Below are 24,210 nucleotides of genomic sequence, written 5' to 3'. Positions count from 1 at the left end.
TAGAACAAAGACAATGCATTTGCACACAATACGTCGAACGGTTAAATAAGATGAAAAGCATGGAAACCGAACGAGAAAATTAATAGTTACAACAGGCCATTGTGGTGATTTTCTAATTAAATGTTCAGTGAGACAAATTAGCTGTTTAGTCCCAACCAATACTGTGAAAATTGAGAAAAGTTTAGCTGTCATTTTTTGAACAGTATCAATTTGTCTTTTACGTTTTAACAAGCAATTCCTTTGTCATTATTTTTTTTTTCGCTCGTGTCTGTCTGTTCCCCACCCTCACTCACCGAACTGCAGGCTTCTCTGACAGCTCGCTGCCTGTCAGATGAAAACAGTGTACTATCTCAGCTTGTGTCCACAAAATAATAAAACTCAGGTGTAAACTTCTCAGAGTCTGGGAAACAGCAGGTAGTGTGGGACTGTGTGAGTCTGGCGCGTGAGAGCTGGCAGCCCTCAGTATGAATCCGAGGTGCCGTCACCTACAGTACAGTATGCACAGGGTTTTATTAATAGTCAGCTAGCCAGTGAGTCTGGGTCGCCATGTGTTTGTGTTCAAACACACACTGTTCAAATTAGGGCTGCAGAACGCCCCATAGATCATCTGAAAATTTTATGTGTTCACGATTAATAGTCACAAAAATGCAGTCTGAAAATTATTTAATTGCAGATGGAAGTGTAGCTTTCCTGTTATACTAGAAAATAACACATACTGTTCTATATACTATGACCTAAACATACAGTAGGTCACAGATCAACTCAGTCTCCAACCCAACCGAAGCACAACAAGCAATGTCTGAATTAAATGATCCAGGGAGAAAGCCGCCATCAATACATTGTTATGTTTGAAGAGGATTTTATCCTCTGGCTCTAATCCAGTCTGGGCCACAATGTCACATGACAGTGTTGGGTGGATGACTGCTGCAGATGTAGATGTGCAGGTCATTACTGTTTTAAGCCTTAGAAAAAAAAATGTCTGTCCAAAGACACTGTAATCCTCCTTTGTTCAAACCAAAGGCAGAATGTGAAACCGACCACTGACAACTAACTTGGTGATACATTATCACATACATGTTAAAAACTATAGTATTATGTAAAGTGAGAATCTTTAGTACAAATGTCCCTCTGTTTGTTCCTCCGGACAGTGTTCTAGTATATTAGTATAATAACAGGAGGAATGATTACAACACGCAAAACCTGCTGCAATGTTGATTTGGGGGAACTGACTATAGACAGACTTGAGAAAAATGTGAACCTGTCTTTCAACTGTTTCAGCCTCCAAGATTTCAAGTCAGAGTTGTGGGCACATAATTGAGAATTAGAACAGTCATTGAGGAGATTTTCTGAATGTGGGCTGAGAGGCGAAGCGAAGAGAAATCATTAGAAATGTGTTTCCATAGCAGGGTATCTCTCTCCAGAGATGGGCAAGATGGAAATCGCACCAAAAAAACTCTCAATAGGCTCCAGCATGAGCAGTGACTGGATCCAACGTGGGCTAAGCATGACTCACGTAATTGCACATTAATGACACTGCCTAATTATGGGTGCATGAGCTGAGATATGTGCCAGACTCAGTGTAGGGTCCCCAACCACACAGGTTTTTTAATCTCTAGTCTCCATCGATACTAAAACTTTGAACTGAAATATCTTCAAACAACGAGAAAGGAATTCCTTTGAATGTACAGTAATGTTTTCTTGGCATTATTACTGAGGTACAGGTTTAATTTCTTCTATAAGGCCCACCAACACAGAGCGTATGAGCCAAATACTATAGGTTGATTATTGCACTGGTAATGTGCACCCTTAAACCTGTTGAACCCTGTAAAATGAAGATTACCTTAAACAATATAGCCGCTGACACTTCATTTGTAGCTAAATGACGTGTCTTCAAGCAAGATTATGTAATATACCTACAATACATGTATATCCTGATGTTACTGCTTTGGAGAAGAACTTCGGATTCAAGGCACGGAGCGAACAGCATGAAGCCACACTGCTCCACTGTCACACAGTTACCTGTGTGGATTAACAGTGTTAGAGAGTCACCTGAGGTTAAGTTAGCACATGCTGAAGATTAGTCTGCTGTGGCCCGAGAGCACTTCAGATCTCTTGGCAGCGTAGTCCAAACTAAATGGAACTTGGCGTGCAAATACCAGCACACTCACTGCAATTCCAGGTCTGTTCAGTTAATGGTGTCAATGCCAGTTTAACATGCTCGCAAGTTACAGCGGAAGTAGGCACGACTTGCAAGTAGAGCCGGAATGATTAGCCGATTAATCGATTAGTTGATCTACAGAAAACTTATTTGCAACCATTCTTATGATTTATCATTCACTTCAGTCATTTTACAAGTGAAACTGCCATAAATAAACATTCTTAAGTTAGAAGAAGAACTGGTTTGTACACGCAACAGCAATCCGGGCAAAACTTCCTGTAGTTCATAAACTTGCCATTTCAGCAGTACGACATAGCAAATGTGATTTTGTTTGGAGAGTGCAGCCCGCCTTAAGGATCAAAGAGCAATCAGACAAAGAGGAAGCCTTTGTAATGTACATCTGTGTGTTTCTCTGCGTATATGAGTGATGTTTGACAGAAACGCCGCAGCTCTGTCTGCTCAGTTCCGGGGCAAAACAAACTTCTCCACAACAAAAGGAAAATGCTTCCATGTTTTACACATGCAGACCAGCTGCTTGATGCTAGATGCATTCTTCTCTTATCGAACAAACAACGGAGAGCCCACAAGTAAGCTCAGAAATATGAGTAAACAACTCACATCATTCTGGACGATATCCTCCAGGGGCCATTACATGTTGCAGTTCAGCTTTGATTAGCCCGTAAGTGGAAAGACTCTTGTGTGAATTGCCAGCTTTTTATATTCTGTTAAATTAAAGAAAGAAGAGATCACACTCTTCCACTTGAAAGGATGAGTTGTTCATCCCTAATGGTGCATGGGGATATTTTGTGAGTCTTTCTTTTTTTTTTTTTTTTTTTTTTAAACTGGAGGAGCTTCTGGCTTTTTTTTTTGAAATGGTGAGGTGAAATTCTCATTCATGTTCCCTCCTATGTAAATAATTGAATTCTGGCTACCAAAATAGGTCCAGTACTTCTGCCACAGCTACGACTGCATTTTCAATCTTTAATGACTTTGTGGAAGAATAAGCTGGGACTTTGACAGAGTGCTAGTCTATCAAGACAGAAAACACACTTTCTACTGCGAGAACACACAATTAGCAAGAGCCCAATCTTTCAAAGAAGAGAGCAGTCTCTTGTGCTCTGTATTTTGGATGCAGGACAGAGATCACGAACAAAACTCCTGGAGCTAAAAATGGATTTAAATGTGTCTGCCAAACCTCTGCTCCCTTGCTCACTACATGGCCTTTCCCAATTCTTTCCCTGTGCTGTAATTCTGCAAGAATGTGTGGTTTCTGAAGACTGCCGTCTGGCTTTCCTGAAAGGTCCTGAAACAGCACATGATGTTAGCTAAACAATGCTCCACCCTGTGCTCCAGGTTTTACTTTACCACCTCCTTACTGATGGGCTGAGGATGCTGAGGCCTCAAGAGAGGGATCATGATTAGCTATCAGGCAAAAAGAAAATCAAAAGACAAACTAAGAGACAGCATTTGCACAGCACAGGAAACCTCTGAAGACAATGAGAAAAAACACTGAGCTCTATAATCGATGATATCTGCACTCAGAAACTTTAAAGACTCGTCTCTCAAGTAAAAACAGACACAGACATGCTGCGAGAGCTCGGAGGCAGAGGTTGTGGTGGTACATCCCACACTAAAGAGAAGCCACTATCAAAAACCCACCATGCAACAGATGTTTCCAGCAGCTTTTGCACTGCAGGTCTAAGAAAACTTGTCATAAAGCCTCTTGTGGTCACAAAGTCACACACACACACACACATACAGTGGAGTGCAATCATACTAAACAAATGCAGAGGCTGCAACAACAATCATCTCCAAAAGGGATTTTCAATAGATTCTTCAGAGCTGTGTGATGTTGTAGTGGATGTGTAGGCAGCTCTGTTCAGATGTGCTGAGGTCAGGGGAGTTTCATTAGAGGCGCACTGTAAAAGCGGGAAGCCATAATGTCTGCAGGACAGAGCCGAGGTAACTGCAGTAACTGATATAGAATTTTTGTGTGTTGCTCCCATCATATCATGAAAGTAATCATTATAGCTTATTATATACTGTAGGATGTAAGACAGACCTCTTTTCTCATGAACAGTGGAACTTTGATGATCAAAACATTCAACCGAATATTCCAGCAATTTATTATGCAACTTTCAAAATGTTAGAGGTCAGAGGAGATTAAAAAGGGAATAATAAAACTGCAGCAGCCGAGGCCGACATATTCAGCGTTTTCTCGCAACTCAGTGGTGTTGTTTTGTTAGACTGGTAAACAGTCTCTTTCTCTTTGCCGCTAGTTTGTAACACAGGCTTTCCAAGGCCAAACTGAGATATTTTCTCAGACTTGACAAAACTCCCTCAAGAGCCAAAGCAGACATTATACAACTACTTTCACAGGCTGAGTAGTTTTCTCCATGACTAATAAAGTGATAAAAAAAAATAATCATCTGTTGCAGCCCTAATGTTAGGCTAGTTTAATATTAACACTAGAACTAAAGAAAGCAAACAAAAGTCAGGTTTACATTCACTAAAATGTATGTGTGTACTCTTGAGTCCTGACAAACACGCTGAAGGGATTTCCTTACTCCTAAAACATCTGGAAAGCTGATTAAAAAAATGTTTTAAATTCTACATTTCTGTTTACTAGCTCACAGTATTCTTCCTCTCTGCCTTCATTAGCGCACTGCCTACTCTTATTTGCACTTTAACGCAACCAACGCTCCATCCAACAAAAAGTTATGAGGCTATGAAGCTTAAAGCTGCTTAAACCTTCTGTAGATCCCTCACTCTCTTTATATCCACTATTTAATTCTTTGTGATGAATCTGAAGACCCCTATAGAGACTGTGTTGGAAAACCAGGAGGCTCCAGCGTCTGCTGGCTGTCCGGACAGAAAGGATATCCTGCTGAGTTTGGAGGGTAGCGGTCATGCAGCCATTCCACTCAGTACTTGATTAAACAAATTATCATCATCAAAGTAATCAAGCTTTGCACCCTGCCTGCTTGCCTCCATTACACCATGAAAACTGGTTTAACCATTGCTTGGAAACGTTACGGATTATAAGTGAGGCAGTGACCTTGGCTGATGTCAGTGTCAAAAGGACTTATTTTGGGGGAAGGGGGCTGGAAGACAGACAGAGAGAGCCTGACAGGATGGGCAAAAGTAAAAGACAGACAAAGACAGAGAAAACCATAGAGAGTGAAACAGAGTGTCAGTGAGGACAGTATGTCCTCAAAAGTCCATTAGTTGAGGTCTTTAATATGAAAGTAATAATGTGCTTAGAATGTTTGGTTGTATTCAGTTTCATATATCCAAACCCCAAGAGCAGTAAAGCCTGCAACCTAAATGCAGTCAACTCTCCAAAAATAGATTTCCAGTAAAGGGGTCAAAAGGTCAACCTGTACCTGACTGCGGACATGACACACTTTGACTGGCAGCCTCTGTTTGTTTAGAGAGCTCTCCCTGAAATTTTCCACCCATCAAGAGGGCTGTGTGGTCGCGCCCGAAAGGAGAGTGCCGGCAATGAGCGTGTCAGCGGTATTTGCATTTAAAATCAAAATGGATTCCATGTGACACGGTTTCTCTGGTCTAAAGCCTCTCTGGGCTGAATAATGAACCCAATCCCTTGGCGTAATGGAGGGCTGACTGCTGGGGTGCTGAATGCCACGCGGTGCTCTGCTGAAAGGGTTTACAGTCAGTGTTGAGAACACAGATGGCTGTTAACAGAATGCATTAGTAAAGATTAACTCGCCTGGTAGAATCGCCACATTAGTGCCTCTGATCATGATAACAACCACAGCAGAGAGCCAGTATATGGCATGATCAGATTTGGGCTGAAGTTGTTTTTTTTTTTTTTGGCACAGTTAATTGTATGTGTCAAATTTACTGTCTGAAATTCCAGTTTTATCATATGATGTGGAATGTCCATGGCAGCAACAACCAGCAGTCGAGATGCTGATAAAGCTCTTTAAGATTTTAACAGAGTACATTGCTGTACTGTACATTATCGCCATTAATTATCCATTCCTGTAAGGCGACTGGAGCTTGAACTAATAGAAAACTATTTTGATCATTGATTAACCCCCCCCCACACACACACACAGCAAAATGCCAATCATTTTATGGTTTGCGTATGCAAAGTGAGGATTTGGGGCTTTTCTTTATGCATTAGTAAACTGAATATTTTGTGGTTTTTGAATGGTGGTCAGTTAATCATGACACTTGAAGACGTCCCTTTGGGCTGTGGGAAACTGTGACAGGCATTTTTCACTGTTCTGACATTTTATGCTCAAAATATTAATGGCAAAATAATGGTTAGTTTCAGCCCCCCAAAAAATGTATGGCCAGTAGCTTATGGTGGCTAATGTTAGCTAATTTTAACAAACTTTAGATAGTTACTGTTGAGTAAATGACATGAAGTTTGTTGATCTGAGCATGAAAGTTCATCTTTGACCAAATTATCTTGACTCAGGGTCAGCTTACTGGCTTGTTTGACGGGTTGGATTTGTATGGATTTTTTATTTGGTCAAATTTATGACTCTTTTCTACTTGCTACTGTGCTACTGCTTTTTAAAATGAACCGTGATCCCATAATTGCCATATGTGGCCACAGTGGCCACTGTTCAGCAGAAGTTGCAAAGACTCATTTTACGACCATTTCATACCAAGTCTGACATTCTTGCAAAGAAAAAAAAAAAGTTTCATCGTTAAAAAACAAACAAAACAAACAATCAAACAAAAGGAAAACAAATTAATGTCCTGATATCCTTCACATTGTGGCTTTATCTTTCATTGTGTATCACTGTGCAAATTCAGAACTAAATTAAAACACATGGCAGCAAATTACCAAAGCTGGGGAATCTTTGCTGACACACATGCCGCTCTGTTAAATTTAGCTGTCCTAACATTTCTTTAGCACAGCATGTGATTTAAAGTTTGTTGAAAATTTCCACAATATTAATATTCAAAGCAGAAAAGAATAAAAGAACAGAAACAGCACTGAGGCTATAGACATTATGGTTCCATTCACAGGAGGAGCAGTGTTCACAGGTGTTATGTTTTTCACAGCAAATCATTTAAAAATAAAAAAAGTTTGGTGTACATAAAACTCACACCTGTTTTTCCAGATTAAGGACTATAAATTAGTTTCAGACTTGGTGTGAAAAGGCATTCGGTCATGATCCTAAGTAGCATATGAAATTCAACTCCAAGTATTTTTTTTAATTTGCATCCATTTTTCACCACTCTTAGCTCATTCAGTCTTACAGTGTGAGTCACTGTCTGGACTGGTTTGGCGATGTGGTCACAGTTTAGGCTTTCAAACATCGGACGTCTGCCACAACAGTACACAGGAACATCTGGATACAGATCTGGGGTCTTGACATGATGGTTCCTCCAAATCAAAATAAGGAAATGAGGCAAACCTCAGCAAAGTCAGCAGTAACCATTGGCTTTGAAACTAAACTGGGATTAAAAACTAGGATATGAAAACACTACTAAAGACTCCAATGTTTGTTTTTCCAAGAATATGGAGTGTTGGAGACAGCATATTTTTCTAAGCATGGAAAAAATGGCATATTATTAAATTATAGGTTATGTGCTCATAAGGAAATTATTAAAAGCTGGAAGTATTCAGGAGTCTACTGAGACTACCACACAGAGACAGGAAAGGAAACACATCTACTTCCTGTTTTTCGCCTCATATCTCAGTAATGAATATTCATGAACACTCAACTGGAGCCTTTTAAGTCACTGCTTTTCACTAAAATGAGATGAGTTTACACACCAGTGTGCATTTAGGAGGAAAAGTGCAATGTGCTATGTGGGGAGTTCAGTAATGAATTTCTCTCATCAGCTCATCAGCTTTCCCAAATACCCTCTGGAATCTCTGAGTTTCCTCATGAAAACAGCTCTAAATTAAGTGACTGCATGGAGTATAATTTGCGGTTAGTGATACACCCTACATAGAAAGCATGATTTACACACTTAAGCTCATTCAGAGCTGTTTTGACTCGAGATGGGGGAAATAATGGAAACAACAGACATTAGAAGTACATTTCTCTGCTTGGAGGAACGCCAGTGCAGATATCAATTTGGCGCCTTTTAGAGACGATAAAGCGCGCTCGTAAATATGAGTGAGCACAGATGTTAAATGTGCCTTGCCGTTTTCCACAGCAATCTTGGGAGCTAGATGGAAAAAGCTCGCTGACATCATGGCTTCAAATATCCACCGTTTTTTTGGATACTATACAGATGGAACAAATTTGGTCGCTCAAGTCATTGTCTATTCAGCAGAACAAAGTCAACCATGACGGTTTCACAAGCAGCATTTGATTTCTCTTCATCCTTTAACAAGAAAACTAACAAAACCTAAACTGACCACAATCTACGCTAATGATATTTAATACAACTATAAAGGAAAAACGTTTACCTTAGTTTCAGTAATAGGCCGAGAAGTCTGAATATCTGAATTTTTGATTGCTCTGACATCTTTGATGTGTAAACAAAACAAAGGCAATGTGAGATTAACATTCAAATCCTGTATATTTTCTCACCTCAGCACACCTGACATCTTTATCCTGTGTGTATAGCCCTACTCCAGACTTAGGTTTTATGATACTGCTTCAGTATAAAACTGTTGCCACAGTTTACTAGAGCAATTATAGGGTTACTATAAATACAATAATGAGGTTAATGTATAAGTCTTACAGATACCATAACCTTTCTTAATAAGATATTCAGTTATTTCCAAGTAACCTTTAGCCCTTAAACCCAGAAATTATGATGTTTGTAATTTTAAAGACACTTTAAAATAAATGCACAGTATAAGTTTTTACATTAGCATAGGATTAGAATGAATGGATCAGCCAATCTGGCAACTACTTTGACAATCAATTAATTATTTAAGACATTTTTCTTCCAAAAATGTCAAACGTCCCCTGGTTCCAGCTTTTCAAATGTGACTCTTTGCTGTTTTTCTTGGTCTCCCTTGGCAGTAAAACAAATTTATTTTTTGTTTTGTTTTTGGACTGTTGGTTAGACACAACAAGCATTTTGACAAAAGAAAACTATATGAGGATTGACTGATAATAATAACAGCCATTGGCTGCAGCCCAACTTTACATCAGTTACACCAAACTGTCGCCATCAACCAAAATCCAGTGTTTATGAGGAAAACTGATATACTGTATATATGTAAATATTTATGTATTATATCAAAACAATAATAATTTGATAACAGCATGCTACATTAATTCTGAACAGAACTGGGCCTTCTTTTTAATTTGCATAAGAAAAATGTGAAAGTACAAAGTATCTCTCAAAGTAACTGCAAAGTTAACAGTGTAGGCTGATTCCTAAACTGTTCACAAAGCAGACCAGTCCAGTTGCCACATACCAAATACCATTACTGGCACTCTGTTTACCACAAGGGTCTGTCTCATTTCACCCCCTGCCAAGTTAGACACTTTTCACACCTCACACAGCAGAGCACCAGGAAGGTCCTGCCTGGGAAAGCCTGAACACCAAAAGGAAGGCAGGGTTCACACTCTTCCCCCACTCCTTTTCCTTCATCTCCCTCTTCTTTTCCTCCTAACAACTGAGGCTGGAAGGCAGCAGGCAGTAAAAAAAAAAAAAAAAAAAAAAAAAACAGAGAAAGAAAGGAAGAAAACAGACGTCCTGACACAGGGTTTTCCCCATTTCTCTTTGTCACCACCACAATCCCCTTCACCACAGTCCTGCCAAGGAAGTTTCCATTTGCTAAGCTAATTAACTAGAAGAAAAATGGGAAGAAAGAGGGTGGGAACAGAGGAGGAAGGAGAAAGAGTAATGTCCCAGATCTTCTGTGTCTAAATATTTTTATCCAGATTGCCACATGCACATGCAGGTTTTGTTGTCTGCTGCTGCAGCCTCAGATAGCGAAGGTGGCTGTGGCCCAACATAAACCAGTGCTGCTGTCGCTGGTTTTGCTGCAGCCGCATCTCCCTAATGTGTTTTCCCTATGCCTCGGTGGCTGGGATGACAGTGTATTTTAAACGTGTGGCTATAAACTCGCACAAACACATGCCCGCAGGGACGTAAAAAAGGCACGGATGCACAAACCAGCACACACAAACACATGCACAGTCAACAGAGTTTGACTATTTGTGAGTCTTTACTAGTATGCACAAGTCCCTGCCAAAGTGCGAGCCTCTTCCAACTCGTCAACAAGAGAGAGGAGGAGGAGGAGGTGGAGAAAGGGGGAGGAAGAGGGCAGCTTCTTTCAAACATACATACGTCCTGCAGATGTTAGCAAATTCAATTCAAGTGCTCACATCTTAAAGGAAGGAGAAGAAAAAAATGGGGTGCATCTTGTGTGGAAAAAAAGGGGAAAATATATCCTTTCCCTTCATTCCTTCCAGCTGCCTGACAGGAAATTTTGTGCCACTGTTCTCAGCCTGATCCCAGACACCGTGGTAATGACAAGCAGCATCTTGACCATGCTGGCAGAGAGATGTGGCAAGAGGGGGGCAGTGCAGGGAGGGATGGAAAAATCAGCACGGAGGAGGCATGAGACTTTGTGTGCGAATGCGTGTTTATCTGCTTATATGCGTGTGCCTGCGTGGTGACAAAACAAGAGTTCATGCGTGGACACAGATGGATTCAGGGGGTGGTGGTGGTGGTGGTTGGTGTTGTGCTTTCAGTGGTCCAGCAGCCCCTGCCTCCTGCCTTCTGTAGAGTCCATTAGCGATTGCATAATGCGAGGCAGTCAGGGACAGAGTGAATGCACCCCCTGAAGGGCCGGACACTAGCAAAGAGGCAGGTTGCTCTGCAGAGTAAGAAACTCAGTGTTCCCATGTGTGTCAGTGGCAGATTTATTAGAAAAATAAAAAGAAGGCAAAGGCTTTTTCACAGTCACACAAACCGCAAGCAGTCGCATGCAGGGGAGCCGGCTGTGCCTTCAGTTTGAGGAATTCTAGGTTAATGCAAAATAAAAGAGCATCATTAAATATACAGCAGGAGAAGCTGCAGTCACAGCGCAGCATTTGGCCTCTGCTTTTATGTGGCACTACATACTGTCATTTTTCTGATCCATCTTTACCCTGTTATACCATACCTTTTATTACATTCTTTATTTGGTCATTTTTAACCTTGTATATTACTCCGTGCCGCCCTTCTTTCTGTACATTTCATTCTCCTGATTAAAGAATGATGGAAATGAATGGTGAAGAAAGATGATGGAAAAGAGGGCAAATAACATTTTGTCCGTCGACAAGCATATTGGAAATTAAGAGTATAAGTTGAAGCATACTGCTTTTGGAGAATGTATTTCCAATGTGCATACCTCATTCAGCTCAGGCTCTGAAAACCTTGTGCTGAGCAACAAAACAAGTAAAGTTGCAGCAGCCTTGGAGAGGGTGTCAGGAGGATTAAAAAAACATCAAGAGCAGTGGAAAATAACATGCTTTCAGGATTCATATAACCTTCGTATCAATCTACCCAAAAGGAAATAGCAGTGAAGGTTAGTTCTTCTTGGTGTATCTAAGAGTGAATGATGTGTGTGTTTTGCAAAAAAAAGTGTGAGTTGTTTAGAGAAACGCACTAGACAGCCTTAAGTTGAGAGGAAGGTCAGTGTGTGCATCTGTGCTGTTCATTTCATTACCACCAAATCAGCAGATATAAAACTAGCATTCGAGCCAGAAAATGAAACTTGAATATGACTGTGGGACCTAGATAATACATTCCTGACAATACACAGCCTGCATCTTTTTCCCTCCCCTCATAAAGCTATGAAAGGCTTCAAGTTGAAGTCTTGTATTTGGTGCTTTGGCCTTTTCACCTTTTAAATAATATAAGGGTTTTTTCTCAGGCTTAATGTGTCTTTTCCTTTTGACTACGTGAGGGCAGTTTATCATAGTGATCCGACCTCACTTGCCCTTTTGAGGAAAGACTAAGACAGCTTTCACCCTGCATCATTCTCATGAATGGGGTCAGTCCATAAAAAATGCCTGGCAGAAAAATATAAACAGATATGTGAAATCTTCCTTTTGCTGGCTCCAAAATCCCTTGAACTTGGACAAAGACATTTCATGTGATTTTGAGTCTCTGTCTCCTCCGTCGGCCCATTTCCCTCACCCTCCCTCTTCTTCCACACTCCAGCTTTTCCTCAACCATCCTTGGATGCTCACACCAACTCCAGCCCCCTTCTGAAGTGATTCCTTTTGAGTCCGGCATCAGAGTGCGAGACAGCACACAGAACCCCCCCCCGTAAATCACAGATGTACAGGGAGGTGAACAACACCCACGCTTCCCACCAAAACATGACACAAATTACAGACCAAAACATCTGGTGAGTGGCGTGCACCGAAACACGGCGGGGCGGGCCGAGCGTATACAGCCTAGCTTAGCCCAACCAAAACTCTTCCTCCTCGATCACAAAAGTTCGAGGAAGCAGAGGAGCGGAAAAGGTTACAAAACCTGTTCTGCGAGAAGAACTGCAGAAGACAGCAGATTGTTACATCGCCACGTTCACTAGACTGGCCACATCTAGTAAGAGATATGATAACAATGCAGCACGGCTCCACTGTGCTTTGCATTCTACAGAACAGTATTAGAAAAAGCATTACTCCCTAAGTGAGCTTGTAAGAAGGCAAGCAAATCAAAACACACAAGAAAAAGGAGCGTAAATGGTATCTAGACAAAAGCATAAACATTATTTATGATCTTATAGAACTGTGGGCGACAAAAAAAAAAAAAAAAATCAGTACTCTGGCTCAGTGATGAGATAATTTTCTGATGCCAGGAGCAGCTAGTTTTATCTCTACCTTTTCAAAAGCCGCTGAGTATTATACTGTGTCCCTGTGATGTGGCGGGGTAATTAAAACACAGACAGATGTGCCTAAAGCAGGTTATCAGCCACTTGTCAACACCAGCGCCAATACTGAGAATCAATGTCACGTGTAAAGTTCCAATGAGGCCTTCAGGGGGCACAGACAAAGGGAAGAAGATATTGATCAGGCTAAAGTGTGTGTGTGTGTGTGTCTGTGTAAAGTCATCTAGATAATGATGGTCAAGCATGCCAATCCTGAGATAATCCTGTAATGATCTACACATTTTTCCAAAATAAGTTGAATAACATGGGGTTTTATACTTTACGTGACCAGAAAAAAATTACCCTGTACATTGTACCGCAATCCAGCATTATACTGTAATAAATGCTGCCCCTGTGAAACTTTTAGCTGCTGTAGATACTGTACTTCTGAGGCTGTAATTTGTGGTAGAGAAGTACTGTATTCACTCTGTGGGGTCATTGTACACAATTAAAAGTAAACAATGTAAAGTTCAATAAAAAACTCAGCTGTTATGTACAGATACACAGCCCGGGTGTTAAAACAAAACAAAAAAAACAAAACAAAACAAAACAAAACAAAACAAAAGGATAATAGAGAACATGTAAAAAAAAAAAAAGTACTCTGGGGTGACCTCATGCAAAACAATGAGTCATTAAAACAACAGTGTCTGAATCAGCTAATTGGACAAGCGGCTCTAACAGAGGAGGAGGCACTGCGCCAAACGACAAGTCACAACCCACAGAGAAACAACAGGAGGGGACAATAATGACAGGGGCTGCACATGAAAGTGCCAAAATCTGTCATTCCAACAACCCGGGCCAATTTGCAGGGTGATGCACACTCAGTTAGAAGGCACTACACTGACTCAAACCTGAAACTGGATAAAGGAGGCAACAGGGAAGAACAATAACAACGGTATGGGGGATTTAAATCAGGCTGCTATTGATAATAAGAGAGGGAACAGGAAAATTGAGAGTGAAAGTTGGGATATTGCTCAGGGGAGCACTATTTATTTAAATGTCACAATCATTCAACACTTGCCACCAAAAGGAAGACAAAACAAAGAATTATCCATCTAGTAAGTGGGATTGCTCCAATAACGATGACATTTACTCAATAATGCATCTGTTTCGGTGCTCGAGAGCCTGCACAGCTGTCCAAGGAATCAACATCTTGACAACAAATCACTGTAACACAGCCATAATGCTGCTGTGGATTTGCCCTGTGCTCACTGATGGTCAGTTTGGAGATCATATCCTTCGTTACAGATACCACTGCGTCTATTATATGCTTATTCCACGTGATACTTCTAAAGTGTCACAATAAACAGTGTCTGGTTATGTTCTTAATTCACAGCTTTCAAAGAGATATTTAAGTAACAAATACAAGCTTGTCGAATAAACTTCAACTAAAGTAAAGCTGAACACCTATAGGTGAGTAATGAGAGAAGCACATCGACGTCTCCAGGCTCTTTTTAAGCTTTCAAAGTGTAATTCAGTATCTTATATGACCTAAAGAAATTTGTTTTAGTCTAAAGTGCAGGGTAATAGGCTTTTCTGCTTGGTTGTCAAACAGAAATTCAATGGACAACCACGTATCGGACTATCGGTCCAAACTACTATTAAACCCGTTTCACCCGTTTAATCCATCAAATTACAGCAGCGTTTTCGCACACAGCGTGGACAGAAGCGCACACGGAAATCTTGGTATGCTCCGAGGGTGTTTTATCAAACAAATAGCCAAGAAAAAAAAAAAAAACAGCGAGCGGTCCGTACGTGGACCCAAGTTGCGTTTCTCCCCCACCGCTACAGTATCGCTCCGTTTCAAGTTTGCTGTCCAAAATCTTACCCTTTCCCCGGAGAGGACGGCGGTGAGGCCGAGGGTCAAAATTATCCAAACGTTCCTCATTATTCCTCTTTATTAGTTAAAAACGCGTTGTTACGGGTGAAATGTCAAATCGTTCCCCTCTTCTTCTTCTTCTTCTGTCTCCCTCTCGCTTTCCTTGCACCCCTCGCTCCAACTCCTGCCGCTTCTCTCTCTCAGGAGTGGGATCCCACCGGATACGTGTTGCGTTTTGGTTATTCCTCCCCCCTCTCTCTCTCTCTCTCTCTCTCTCTCCAGGCACTTCTTTCCCCCCTTTTTTTTCCCTCTGTGTAAATTTAACAAAATATATATTTACAAATAAGTACGGTTTAATCGCTAAGTCCTCCGCGCGCCTTCTGTCAGTGAAATCCGCACGAGACACCTCGCTCGCTCTCCTCTCTCCCTCAGCGCTCACTTGAATTAACGAGGATAAAGTGTAGAGCACGAGCATGAACTGACGCTCCGGTGAGTGCGTGCGCTCTTTGTCGGCCATGTCACCGCGAGACAGAGAGAGAACTTGCGGCGAAGTGGCCAAAGAATAACGCCAATCATAATACATCAATCATAACAGACCAATTATGTTGTTTATTGACGCGCTGCGAGTCCTTATAGGAATTATTATTGATTATTGTTTTTTTGATTATTGTTTTTGTCTGTTTGTTGTTTTCCACCGGTCGGATAAGAGACTGCAGGAGGAAAAATTCTCAAAGCTAATTGAGCCATTTATCTCCACGTCTAGATAGCGATCATTAATTGCACCATAATGAGGATTCCCACTATTTCACTCAGTCACCGCTCTAAATTACAATCAAGCCATGTGTCGGTCATGCAGCGATGTTATTATGAACACATCTGATTAGTCGTGCAACTTTGTTTTCAACATGCAATGAATTAAATACACCACCTTTTATATATGAATAATGCAACACGGCATTCTGGCGGAAAAGCACTACACAGCAGAGATGGAATTAAACACTGACAGGAGTTAACATCAGTTTCACACTACAAGACGTTCACTCTCCCGATGAGTTCGGCCACTTATAGGCAAAGTCGCCCCCTGCCGGTATAAATTAATATAATGATTTGACAGAAGATACGTTTCTCATCGTTACTTGCAAATTCTCTGTACACAGAACCTCAGCTCATAGCAAAAGAAGTCTAAAACAGACACACACCTGAATTTATTTATTTATTGCTTCACAGTTTTCACACAGACTTTACAATCAATGCGTACAGACCAGAAATGAAGAAGAAGAGATAACAGGTACAAACAAAAATATACAAGTTGACAAAAATAAGATTACATGTGCATAGCTCTACCTTCACGTGCACTTTTTTGAATAATTACATAAAAATGACCCTTTGTTAAGAGGCTCATTACATAGAAATGAAAATGCAGTGCACTTTAATTACTTTCAAAACATGTGCAACTAATACACTTTTGAGACGTAATTTTTTTGTACACTCAAAAAAAAAAAAAAAGATGTGATTATTTCCATGTGGCAGCCTTCAAAAGGTCCACTAACAACAGTCTTGCCAGGCCAATCTTCCACCTCGCAGTCAAATTTCCAGATCACTAAGATTATTCAAAACAATGGAAACAGCATTTTCCCAGAACCTTTAAAAACCACTAATCCCACCCGATAATAGACTGCCCTTTGTTCACTTACTTACCTCTGCAGCTACAAGGTGACTTCCTCGAAGTACTTGCTTAACTGTTCCTTTAAACTTTAAACCTAAAAGTTGTACACATATCCACAATGATTTGGATAAAATGTGAATATATTTAACTTGCCTTGGTGCTGGGTTTGAGTATACTTTGTAATATCCGTATTAGATGTAAACCGTTTGCTGAGTTTAAGCACATTTCACATCCTTGACACATTTTAACTGGCCTTTAACACTCAGATGAGTGAGTCACAGACAAATTAGGAAGCTTTACTAATCAGCAGCACTGCTGGATCTCTCATTTTGAAATGCAAAAAAAAAAAAAAAAAGACTTTCAGGAATTTTGAAACATTCTGACTGATTAATAAGCATATATCCATATGTGCAATGGTTCATCCCTGAGCAGCATTCAGAGATATAAGTGGTTTATTCACTGCGATTGAAGCTTTAATTTAAAACCAAAATAATTCCAGTTTTTTAAATGGCACTTAAAATAACTTCAGTTTGACTTGTTCTTTGTTGAATTGTGATTTTCACAGCCAAGACGGGACCGCAATCAATGAATGATGGCCGCTGATTTTGCTAGTTTGGTCCCAGCTCACTGTTTAAATGTTTTAAATCTCAACAAACTCAACAGTTTCAGGGACAAAAGCAGGTGTTAAGAGCAGGTAAAAGAATGAAATATTGAGACTGAACTGGAAATACATTCTGCTGTATTTGCGGATGAGGAGAAAAGTATAGTGCATTTTCTTTTCGACTTGTATCCCTTTACTGCACTAATTTGTGGAGTCACACTGTGACTCATCTACATAGTTAAAGGAATGGTTTCACATTCCAGAAAATACACTTATAATATTTCTTGCCAAATCTTTGATAGCACTCTCAAGTCTGTATGATAGATATGTAGCTGTTAACGCATGAAACTGCTAGCTTAGCTTAGCATAAAGACTAGTAAGGGTGAAAGACCCAATCAGGCTCTGGTTAGCTGTTAGGGTCACGTACTCTATCTTGACCATGACACCTTAAAACAGCAAATTGTTATTTTATACAATAATTTCTGAACAGATTAAGTAAACAAGAAATAATGTGGTAATTTTTGCTTTGCTTTATAAGTGTACTGGTAGGTGGATTTTATTAGCTTTTGACATACAGGCTAGGAGTTTCCCCCTGTAGACACGAGAGTAGAATCAATTTTCTCACTTAACTCTCAACAAGACAGCAAATAAGTGTATTTCTCAAAATGTTGAACTGTTTTTAAGGCAGTAGTTAATGGTACAACCTGCATTTTCTTGTAATTCATAACGCATACCATGAATGATTACAGATATAGTCTCTGCTCCCTTTCAGAGTAGCACCTCTTTGATTATTCAGTGAGGCCAGGGGAAGGTATCTGATAATGCAGGTTTCACTCTGTCAAGTATCTGACTGCTTGCCTGGTATTAGCCACACTGCATTGGAGGAGGAAGACAAGAAGAACGAGAGATGAGACAGCGAGGGAAAGTGAAAGTGGCTATCAGGGGACATATACCAGACAGCAGAGAAAGAGGGGGAGGAGTAACAGGTCCCATTTGACCTGTACAATTTTCTTTGTCCTCATCAAATTTTTCATCCTCTGTGACCTGAATAGAAGAAAAACAACAGCAAAAAAAAAAAACAAAAAAAAACTAAGAGGCACCAGACAGCCTTGCACAAAACAGAGGAGCTAATCATTTTGGGTGTGAAGGAATGTAAATTTGAACCAAGCAAAATTCACATTTTTTAAAAACTTATTTAAAATACATCTAGCGACCCATCCCCCACTGTAATGCATGAGCTTCCCAGGCCTCATCCCTCTCCTCCTCAGAGGGCTTAACTCTACTCCTGGTGTCCCAGATTACGCAGCCAATTAGTACGAAGGCAAAGCCCCTTCTGCTACCAAGCTTGGATGGAGAGTGGTGTGAGAGCTTGTGTGTGTGTGTGTGTGTGTGTGTGTGTGTGCACGTGAATGTGGCACCAGTTCATGTAACTCTCAGCTGGGGTGTGGCAGCACAAGAACAAAGAATAACATAGTCGTCTAAAGGGAGACCTTCTGCAAATTAAATTTAAAAAAAAGTGAACACTGACAGGGATGACAAAGTCTGTGTGAGGGTTGTATAATTTAATTTCCCAAATGCAAATTATGCAAGGTGAATTATGCATACAATGTGCTGGACTTTCTTCATTTTCATATGTGAACTGAATATCAATCAGACTATAGAAAGTGAAGACCTTCAAAAGTTGTTACGGATTTCATTATATTTTATTCAACAGCACCACCAGCTGGCAAATAATAAAGTGATTTAAATTCAGAGGCAAATCCCAACAAATGAAGTGTGTGCGGGGACAGACCAGGGAGTTGCTTCTGAAATGAGCCACACATGAGCAAAGCAGGATGAAAACTCAGCTGCTACCTGAATCTTTCTCTCTGTTTTTGACCCTGAGGGCTCTGATGAGGAGGGCATGTGTAAATCTGAGCACATGCCTGCGTTATGCCAATGGAAACACTCAAAACACTCTGTCTCTTTCACACATACTCATTCAGTACATGAGGTCACTGACTCAATGGTAGCTGCTGAGTTTCCTGTGTTTACATGGGTGGTTCTGCCATATCTGGCAGGGCCTGCCAAATTGGGTCCCGTGAAGGACAACCTGCTTCCTTGAGCATGGATACCAGGATGATCTTCACTGCCATTAACATCACTTTCTGATTCATGGACCTCATCCTCATTTCTTTTGTTCCTCTGTTCTCCATTGGGTATCAGGGTAGTCCGGCTGAACTGTGTCAGTGGCTTGCCAAGAATCCCAAAGCTGAGTAAATGGAAAGAATGAAACAAAAAAATTAGAAAGAAAGCAAGTATGATTTAATTTCATAAAGGCACAAAATTTTATTCTGAATTTAAATGATAATTATTTTAATATTATCATTTAATATTAAATCAATAATTTATATGCTCCTGCACTTCTGTGTGAATTGTATAAAAACTTTTTTTTTTTTTTTTAATCAAGAATTGGTCACACACAAAAAAGGTCTATTTGTCTGACTTCATTGTACACAGTAGTGCAACAGATACACATTATTATTAATCGTGATAAATCACATTCTCCTGAGTGTTAGATGGGGCATATTCTGTGACACCACCTGACTTTGGCCAGCTGCTGGTTGAGCTCCTCTGTCAGGGCCTTGGTGTCACAGTGCTCAGTCTGCAGCAGGCTCTGCCTCCTGGCCCAGCTGCTGAGGAACAGATGGGGTGACTGTTCTTTGGGTGAGGGCAGCAGAGACGCCATAAGTGGGGAACGCTGATTAACTATACTGCTGAGGGCAGGGCGCCTCTTGGATGTTCTGGGTAAAAAGTCAGATCAAGGAGCAGAGTCAAAAACTGTAATGAACATATTGTACAAATTTGGACAGAGGACAATGGATTTCATGCATGAGTGTGCACAGATTGCTCTCTAATACAGTTCACCTAGATCAAATTCATTATTTTTCACTGTTTATATCTACTACCCCTCAGATTTAACTAAATATCATGATCCTAAAGAACTGTATGTACATATAGTAGTTCATTAACCTCCAGACAACAGCTGTACAAGCATTTTGAAAAGGAGAAATTCCTCACATATCCCATTTTGTCATACATACTTCTGATACTCATAATGGAAACCTGGACAAATATCCAGAACTAATTAATCAGGAAAGCTGCTATGGTTGCCAAACTCTCAAGATCCGTGCGCCATTCCAGAACAAATCCAAAAAATATATACCCTAATGGATTTCTTTTTTTTTTTTACCACAACCATTTCAGTGTCTGCAAGACAGCTGGGAAAGGTGCTGAAGCTTGTCCAATTCATGTTGTGTGCATCCACCCTCAGGAGAGGGGCAAGCTTCAAGCCCAGCTTTTGATTGTTTGGTCTTAACCTGACAGCAGGAAAAGAGCATCGGGCCTCTGACAGCTTACACAAGTGCCAATCTTCTGTCAGATACAGCAGAGGAACATAAAACAGGCTGTCAGACAGTCCCTCCTATCGGACAAAAAACTATGAATCTGTCTACAGAAATCATATTCCAGTCAGAGTCCTGACATGATATCTATCAAACACAGAGCTGTTGAGTTATTTGCTGAATAATGTGTTGAACTGGGGGCAGACTGCTTACATATATTGATGGCTGGACATAAGAATGTACAAACAGCAAATCCCAAGGGAGTGCTGCTAAGCAAGACACTGAAAAGTCCTCCATATAAATCAATATTGGGGGTAACAAAATCACAGAATACAGTGTTTCTATTGGCCAAGAACTTGATTGGAATCACGCAAATATGAAGTCTGACCTTTGAATGTGCAGGAGCTCAAGGTCAAACTGAAATCAGTCACCAGAAATGGATTTTTGATTTTGTCACCTTTTTTTTGTTTTTAGTTGTACAGAATGAGAGGTAAAACAAATATTCACAGAAGTTGATGCAAAATGCGACTGCATCTCCGGCCAACCAACAAATTCAGAAGGCCATTATGTACTGTAGTTGACCCTTTCTGACTGGTCTGGGGAGAGAGCAAACAAAAATATGATGATATGAATCTAAATAGCAGTGGGGCCAAAAAAAAAAAAAACAAGCTAAGTACTTTTCGTCGATCAAAAATTCTTGTACTCTTAAAATATACATGTACAGTGAGAGTGAGTACCGAAACCACCTCAACCCGACCTTTACTTCACTTAACATACCTGTGCTTGAATGTGTTATTACAGCCCATCTCCTTGGGGTTAGCTTCTCCCGTCTTCGCTGAACCATTACGGGCAGTGGGGGTCATTCCTGAGTGTCCATCAGTCCGGTTCCTCACTGCTGTGTTGAAGGTGTCAGAGTACAAAAGACGCCCAACCTCCTCTTGGATGTCCCTCAGGTCCTTCCTGCCAAACGTCACCCAGGCCACATAACAGAAGAAGCTGTACAAGCACTAGAAAAAGTGTGTGAGGAAAAAAAAAAGGGGGAAAGCAGAGTGAAGAGTGTCACCTGCTGTTCTTCCTCCGTGAATCCATGGCTTCTTTAATTCATTTGATCAGACATTTATCATGAACTCACTGAGTTAGAATTCAGTATCTGCACTTTCTGACCAAACACCCAGGCAGCCACTTGTTCTTCTTTGTTTTTAAACACAGCTATTTCTGTCCAAAAAAGGTCACATACAGAGCAGGCAATAAGCTGCTGCTGTTAGCTTGATATTTCCCTCCCTGTCCACCCACCTGGCTAAATACAGGAGAGAGCCTGTCAAAGCAAAGCACCTGTGTTATGTCAACATCTCCTACCACTAACTAATTCATTAAGGCCACCAGGCATAACCAATGCTCAATGTGGTTCTGTTCTGCTCCCTGCCATCTACATTCACAGATGGTGGACTGGCCTTCACTCTGACCAGCTGAAAGCTCCAGTTTTGTTTGCAGATGAGGAAATATAATTTCGAGTGCTTTGACATGGTACTTTTGCAAGGAAAGAATGACAGGTCAGTCAGTCAGTCACCTTAAAAACCGTATATTTGAAGTCAAGGTCATTAATATATTTCAGCAAAAGGTTCTGATTGTACCCACCGCATGTAGCAGCCATTCTGTACTGTTTGACATGCAGCCCCTGGAAAACCACATGAAAAGCTTTGTAAGTTGTGGAAAGGTGATTGGTTGACCTCTGATCTCTTACATAGTAATTCCGAAAATGGTATGACAATTAGTGCATCCTGGTAACTATGCAACTGAACAGAAGTATTTCAGAGGGAAGAGTACTTTCCCTCTCTGCTACCTGTTTGATAAATCTGAACAAATACTCACTTGCGATATGCTGTGTGTTCATTTCGTTTTATCTCCAGGTCCATGATTAAAGTGAAGTAGGAGACAGCCAGCTTCTTTTCAGCAATTTTCATTTTGGCCATCACCTGGTGCTCTGTGATGGTATCTACACTAGCAGGTTAGATATGAAGGGAGCAAGGATGTAGAAATACAGGAGACAGAAGAGAAGGCGGTTGGAGGAAGAGAAAATATACAGAACAAAGACAGATCACAGACAAAGGTGGATAAAGAGATAAGAAGAAATAGGCTGTTGATTTTATATAAATATATATAGTGCAATAATGCTCCTCTATTGTTAGTATACTTACGCCATTACAGGCTTAGGCTTATTTTCCACAGACTTGTGTTCAAAGAAACAAGACAGGTAAAGGAGAAGGGAGGTCAGGACTTCATCAAGCTCTTTAGTCCTAAACACAGACGAGGCAGAAATAACACTGGGTGGATGGTCTTTTCATTCCATTTACTGAGAAAGGAAATGGTGTGTATGTGTAATCCATGCCGTGTATTCCTTACTTCAATACAGCCAAGAAGCAGAATGGAATGGGAAGTGAATAATTCTCCTGTAGCAAACTGACAGCCACCTCTGCAACACAAGGAAGCCTTTATTTATTTATTTATATTATTTGATATGGAGTACAATGTGTCCTATAGACATGATTTGGTTGCTCAAAAACCACGTGTGCTCAAGTAACTGAGAAAATAATCACAAATGTAAATCAAAACAACTGTCTGATTTCTGTACATTAACACATCGCAAACTCTTATTTATTCCAATTATAACTTAAAACATGCCTTATTAGTGTTAAGAGCTCTACAACTTATTTTCACTTGCGTTTAACATCACCAACGGTGACGTAGTCTCCTCGCCTCTTCATCACAGAGGACCTGTATGTGTTCAGATGAGCAGGGCTCAGGCTCTCTGTAATGTTTTGGCGCCCCCTACGGCTCGGAGTGCAGATCTCAGCCAACCTGAGCAGACGGCATTGACGAACGTGTGCAGGTTAGTCTCAAATGTCAAGCGGAAAACATTATGTTCTGTCATAAAAAGGAGGGTGTGACAGGGATATATTTCTTCTGTCTTTCGATTAATCCCAAACACCGCCTACTAACGTTAACAGTTATATTTTTTAAAAAAAACTTTTAATAGACCAAACAAGCATAAAGTTGCTTGTTGGGTCAGGCCTACCACTCTGCACGCCGCTGAACATCGCTGAAAGTGGCGTGTGTTTGGCCCCTTTTACCCAAAACATCCTCCTCTGCCGGGCTAGAACTAGACATGAGGAAATGGGGGTTTATTATATCATGATTTTACAACGTTTCACGACTGCAAGCAGGTGTAGTGTGGTTATAATTTGGGCCTCCGTGTCCTCACCTGACAAACTCCACAGTTTGGGATTCGTCACTCCACACCCAGCGGCCTCGCGGCGGCACACTCACCTGAAAGGTAGTCCTTTAATGTCAGCCAGACCTTTTAAATAGTGTGTAACTTTATGTTAACTCGTAAAACTTATGAATCTGTACAAGCAGGTCGCTTCGGTACTTTTAAATGGTCAACGACGTTTAAGCAGGCGCACAAACACCGGTTGCGATGTTTACAAAGTTTCGAACGTTTTGTTTCTACAAAACGTCTTTCAGACTTCAGACTGTTTAAGGGTGGCAACTTACGTTTCTCGTCTCCTCGGAATATTTAAGCATATTTCACTAAACACAAACTAAACTTTCTCAAGTTAAGCTAGCGCTCCTTTCCACTTCCGTTTGCTAATGTTGTATCCAGGCGACAGCCAATGGCGGAGAGGATGTACCCCTGACGTAGTGTTACGGTCTGAGGCGTTTGTATTTCTTTTGTATTTTTCTCAAAATGTAAG

At 40.7% G+C, this 24,210-nt stretch overlaps 2 protein-coding genes across 3 annotated transcripts in view; both read right to left on the bottom strand.

Annotated features, from left to right (window-relative positions):
- The window catches only part of sdc2 (syndecan 2), a 39,230-nt gene extending 23,979 nt beyond the window's left edge, over positions 1 to 15,251 (bottom strand). Inside the window, exon 1 of the mRNA XM_041053751.1 lies at positions 14,818 to 15,251. Coding sequence (XP_040909685.1) covers positions 14,818 to 14,877 — 60 coding nt within the window. The 5' untranslated portion in view covers positions 14,878 to 15,251. The remainder of the gene's footprint in view (positions 1 to 14,817) is intronic.
- Positions 15,252 to 18,675: 3,424 nt separating this feature from the next.
- On the bottom strand, positions 18,676 to 24,105 carry LOC121192165 (protein phosphatase 1 regulatory subunit 36). Of its 2 annotated transcripts, XM_041053740.1 has the most exons (11): positions 24,011 to 24,105; positions 23,718 to 23,782; positions 23,532 to 23,615; positions 23,178 to 23,314; positions 22,859 to 22,928; positions 22,654 to 22,752; positions 22,328 to 22,456; positions 22,094 to 22,133; positions 21,236 to 21,465; positions 19,658 to 19,858; positions 18,676 to 19,326 (listed from the first exon to the last, which is right to left on the bottom strand). In XM_041053740.1, the coding sequence occupies exons 1-11, from the start codon at positions 24,038 to 24,040 to the stop codon at positions 19,053 to 19,055; spliced, it is 1,359 nt and encodes a 452-aa protein (XP_040909674.1). In that variant the 5' UTR covers positions 24,041 to 24,105; the 3' UTR covers positions 18,676 to 19,052. The 2 variants fall into 2 exon arrangements, with proteins under 2 accessions (XP_040909674.1, XP_040909676.1); XM_041053742.1 differs by lacking the exons at positions 18,676 to 19,326; positions 19,658 to 19,858 and adding an exon at positions 20,927 to 21,054.
- Positions 24,106 to 24,210: the final 105 nt, after the last annotated feature.

The sequence above is a fragment of the Toxotes jaculatrix genome, chromosome 13 (genome assembly GCF_017976425.1).
Source record: "Toxotes jaculatrix isolate fToxJac2 chromosome 13, fToxJac2.pri, whole genome shotgun sequence".
Lineage (NCBI taxonomy): Eukaryota > Metazoa > Chordata > Actinopteri > Toxotidae > Toxotes > Toxotes jaculatrix.
Note: the sequence above shows the minus strand (reverse complement) of the source record. Positions and strands in the feature narration are given on the sequence as shown.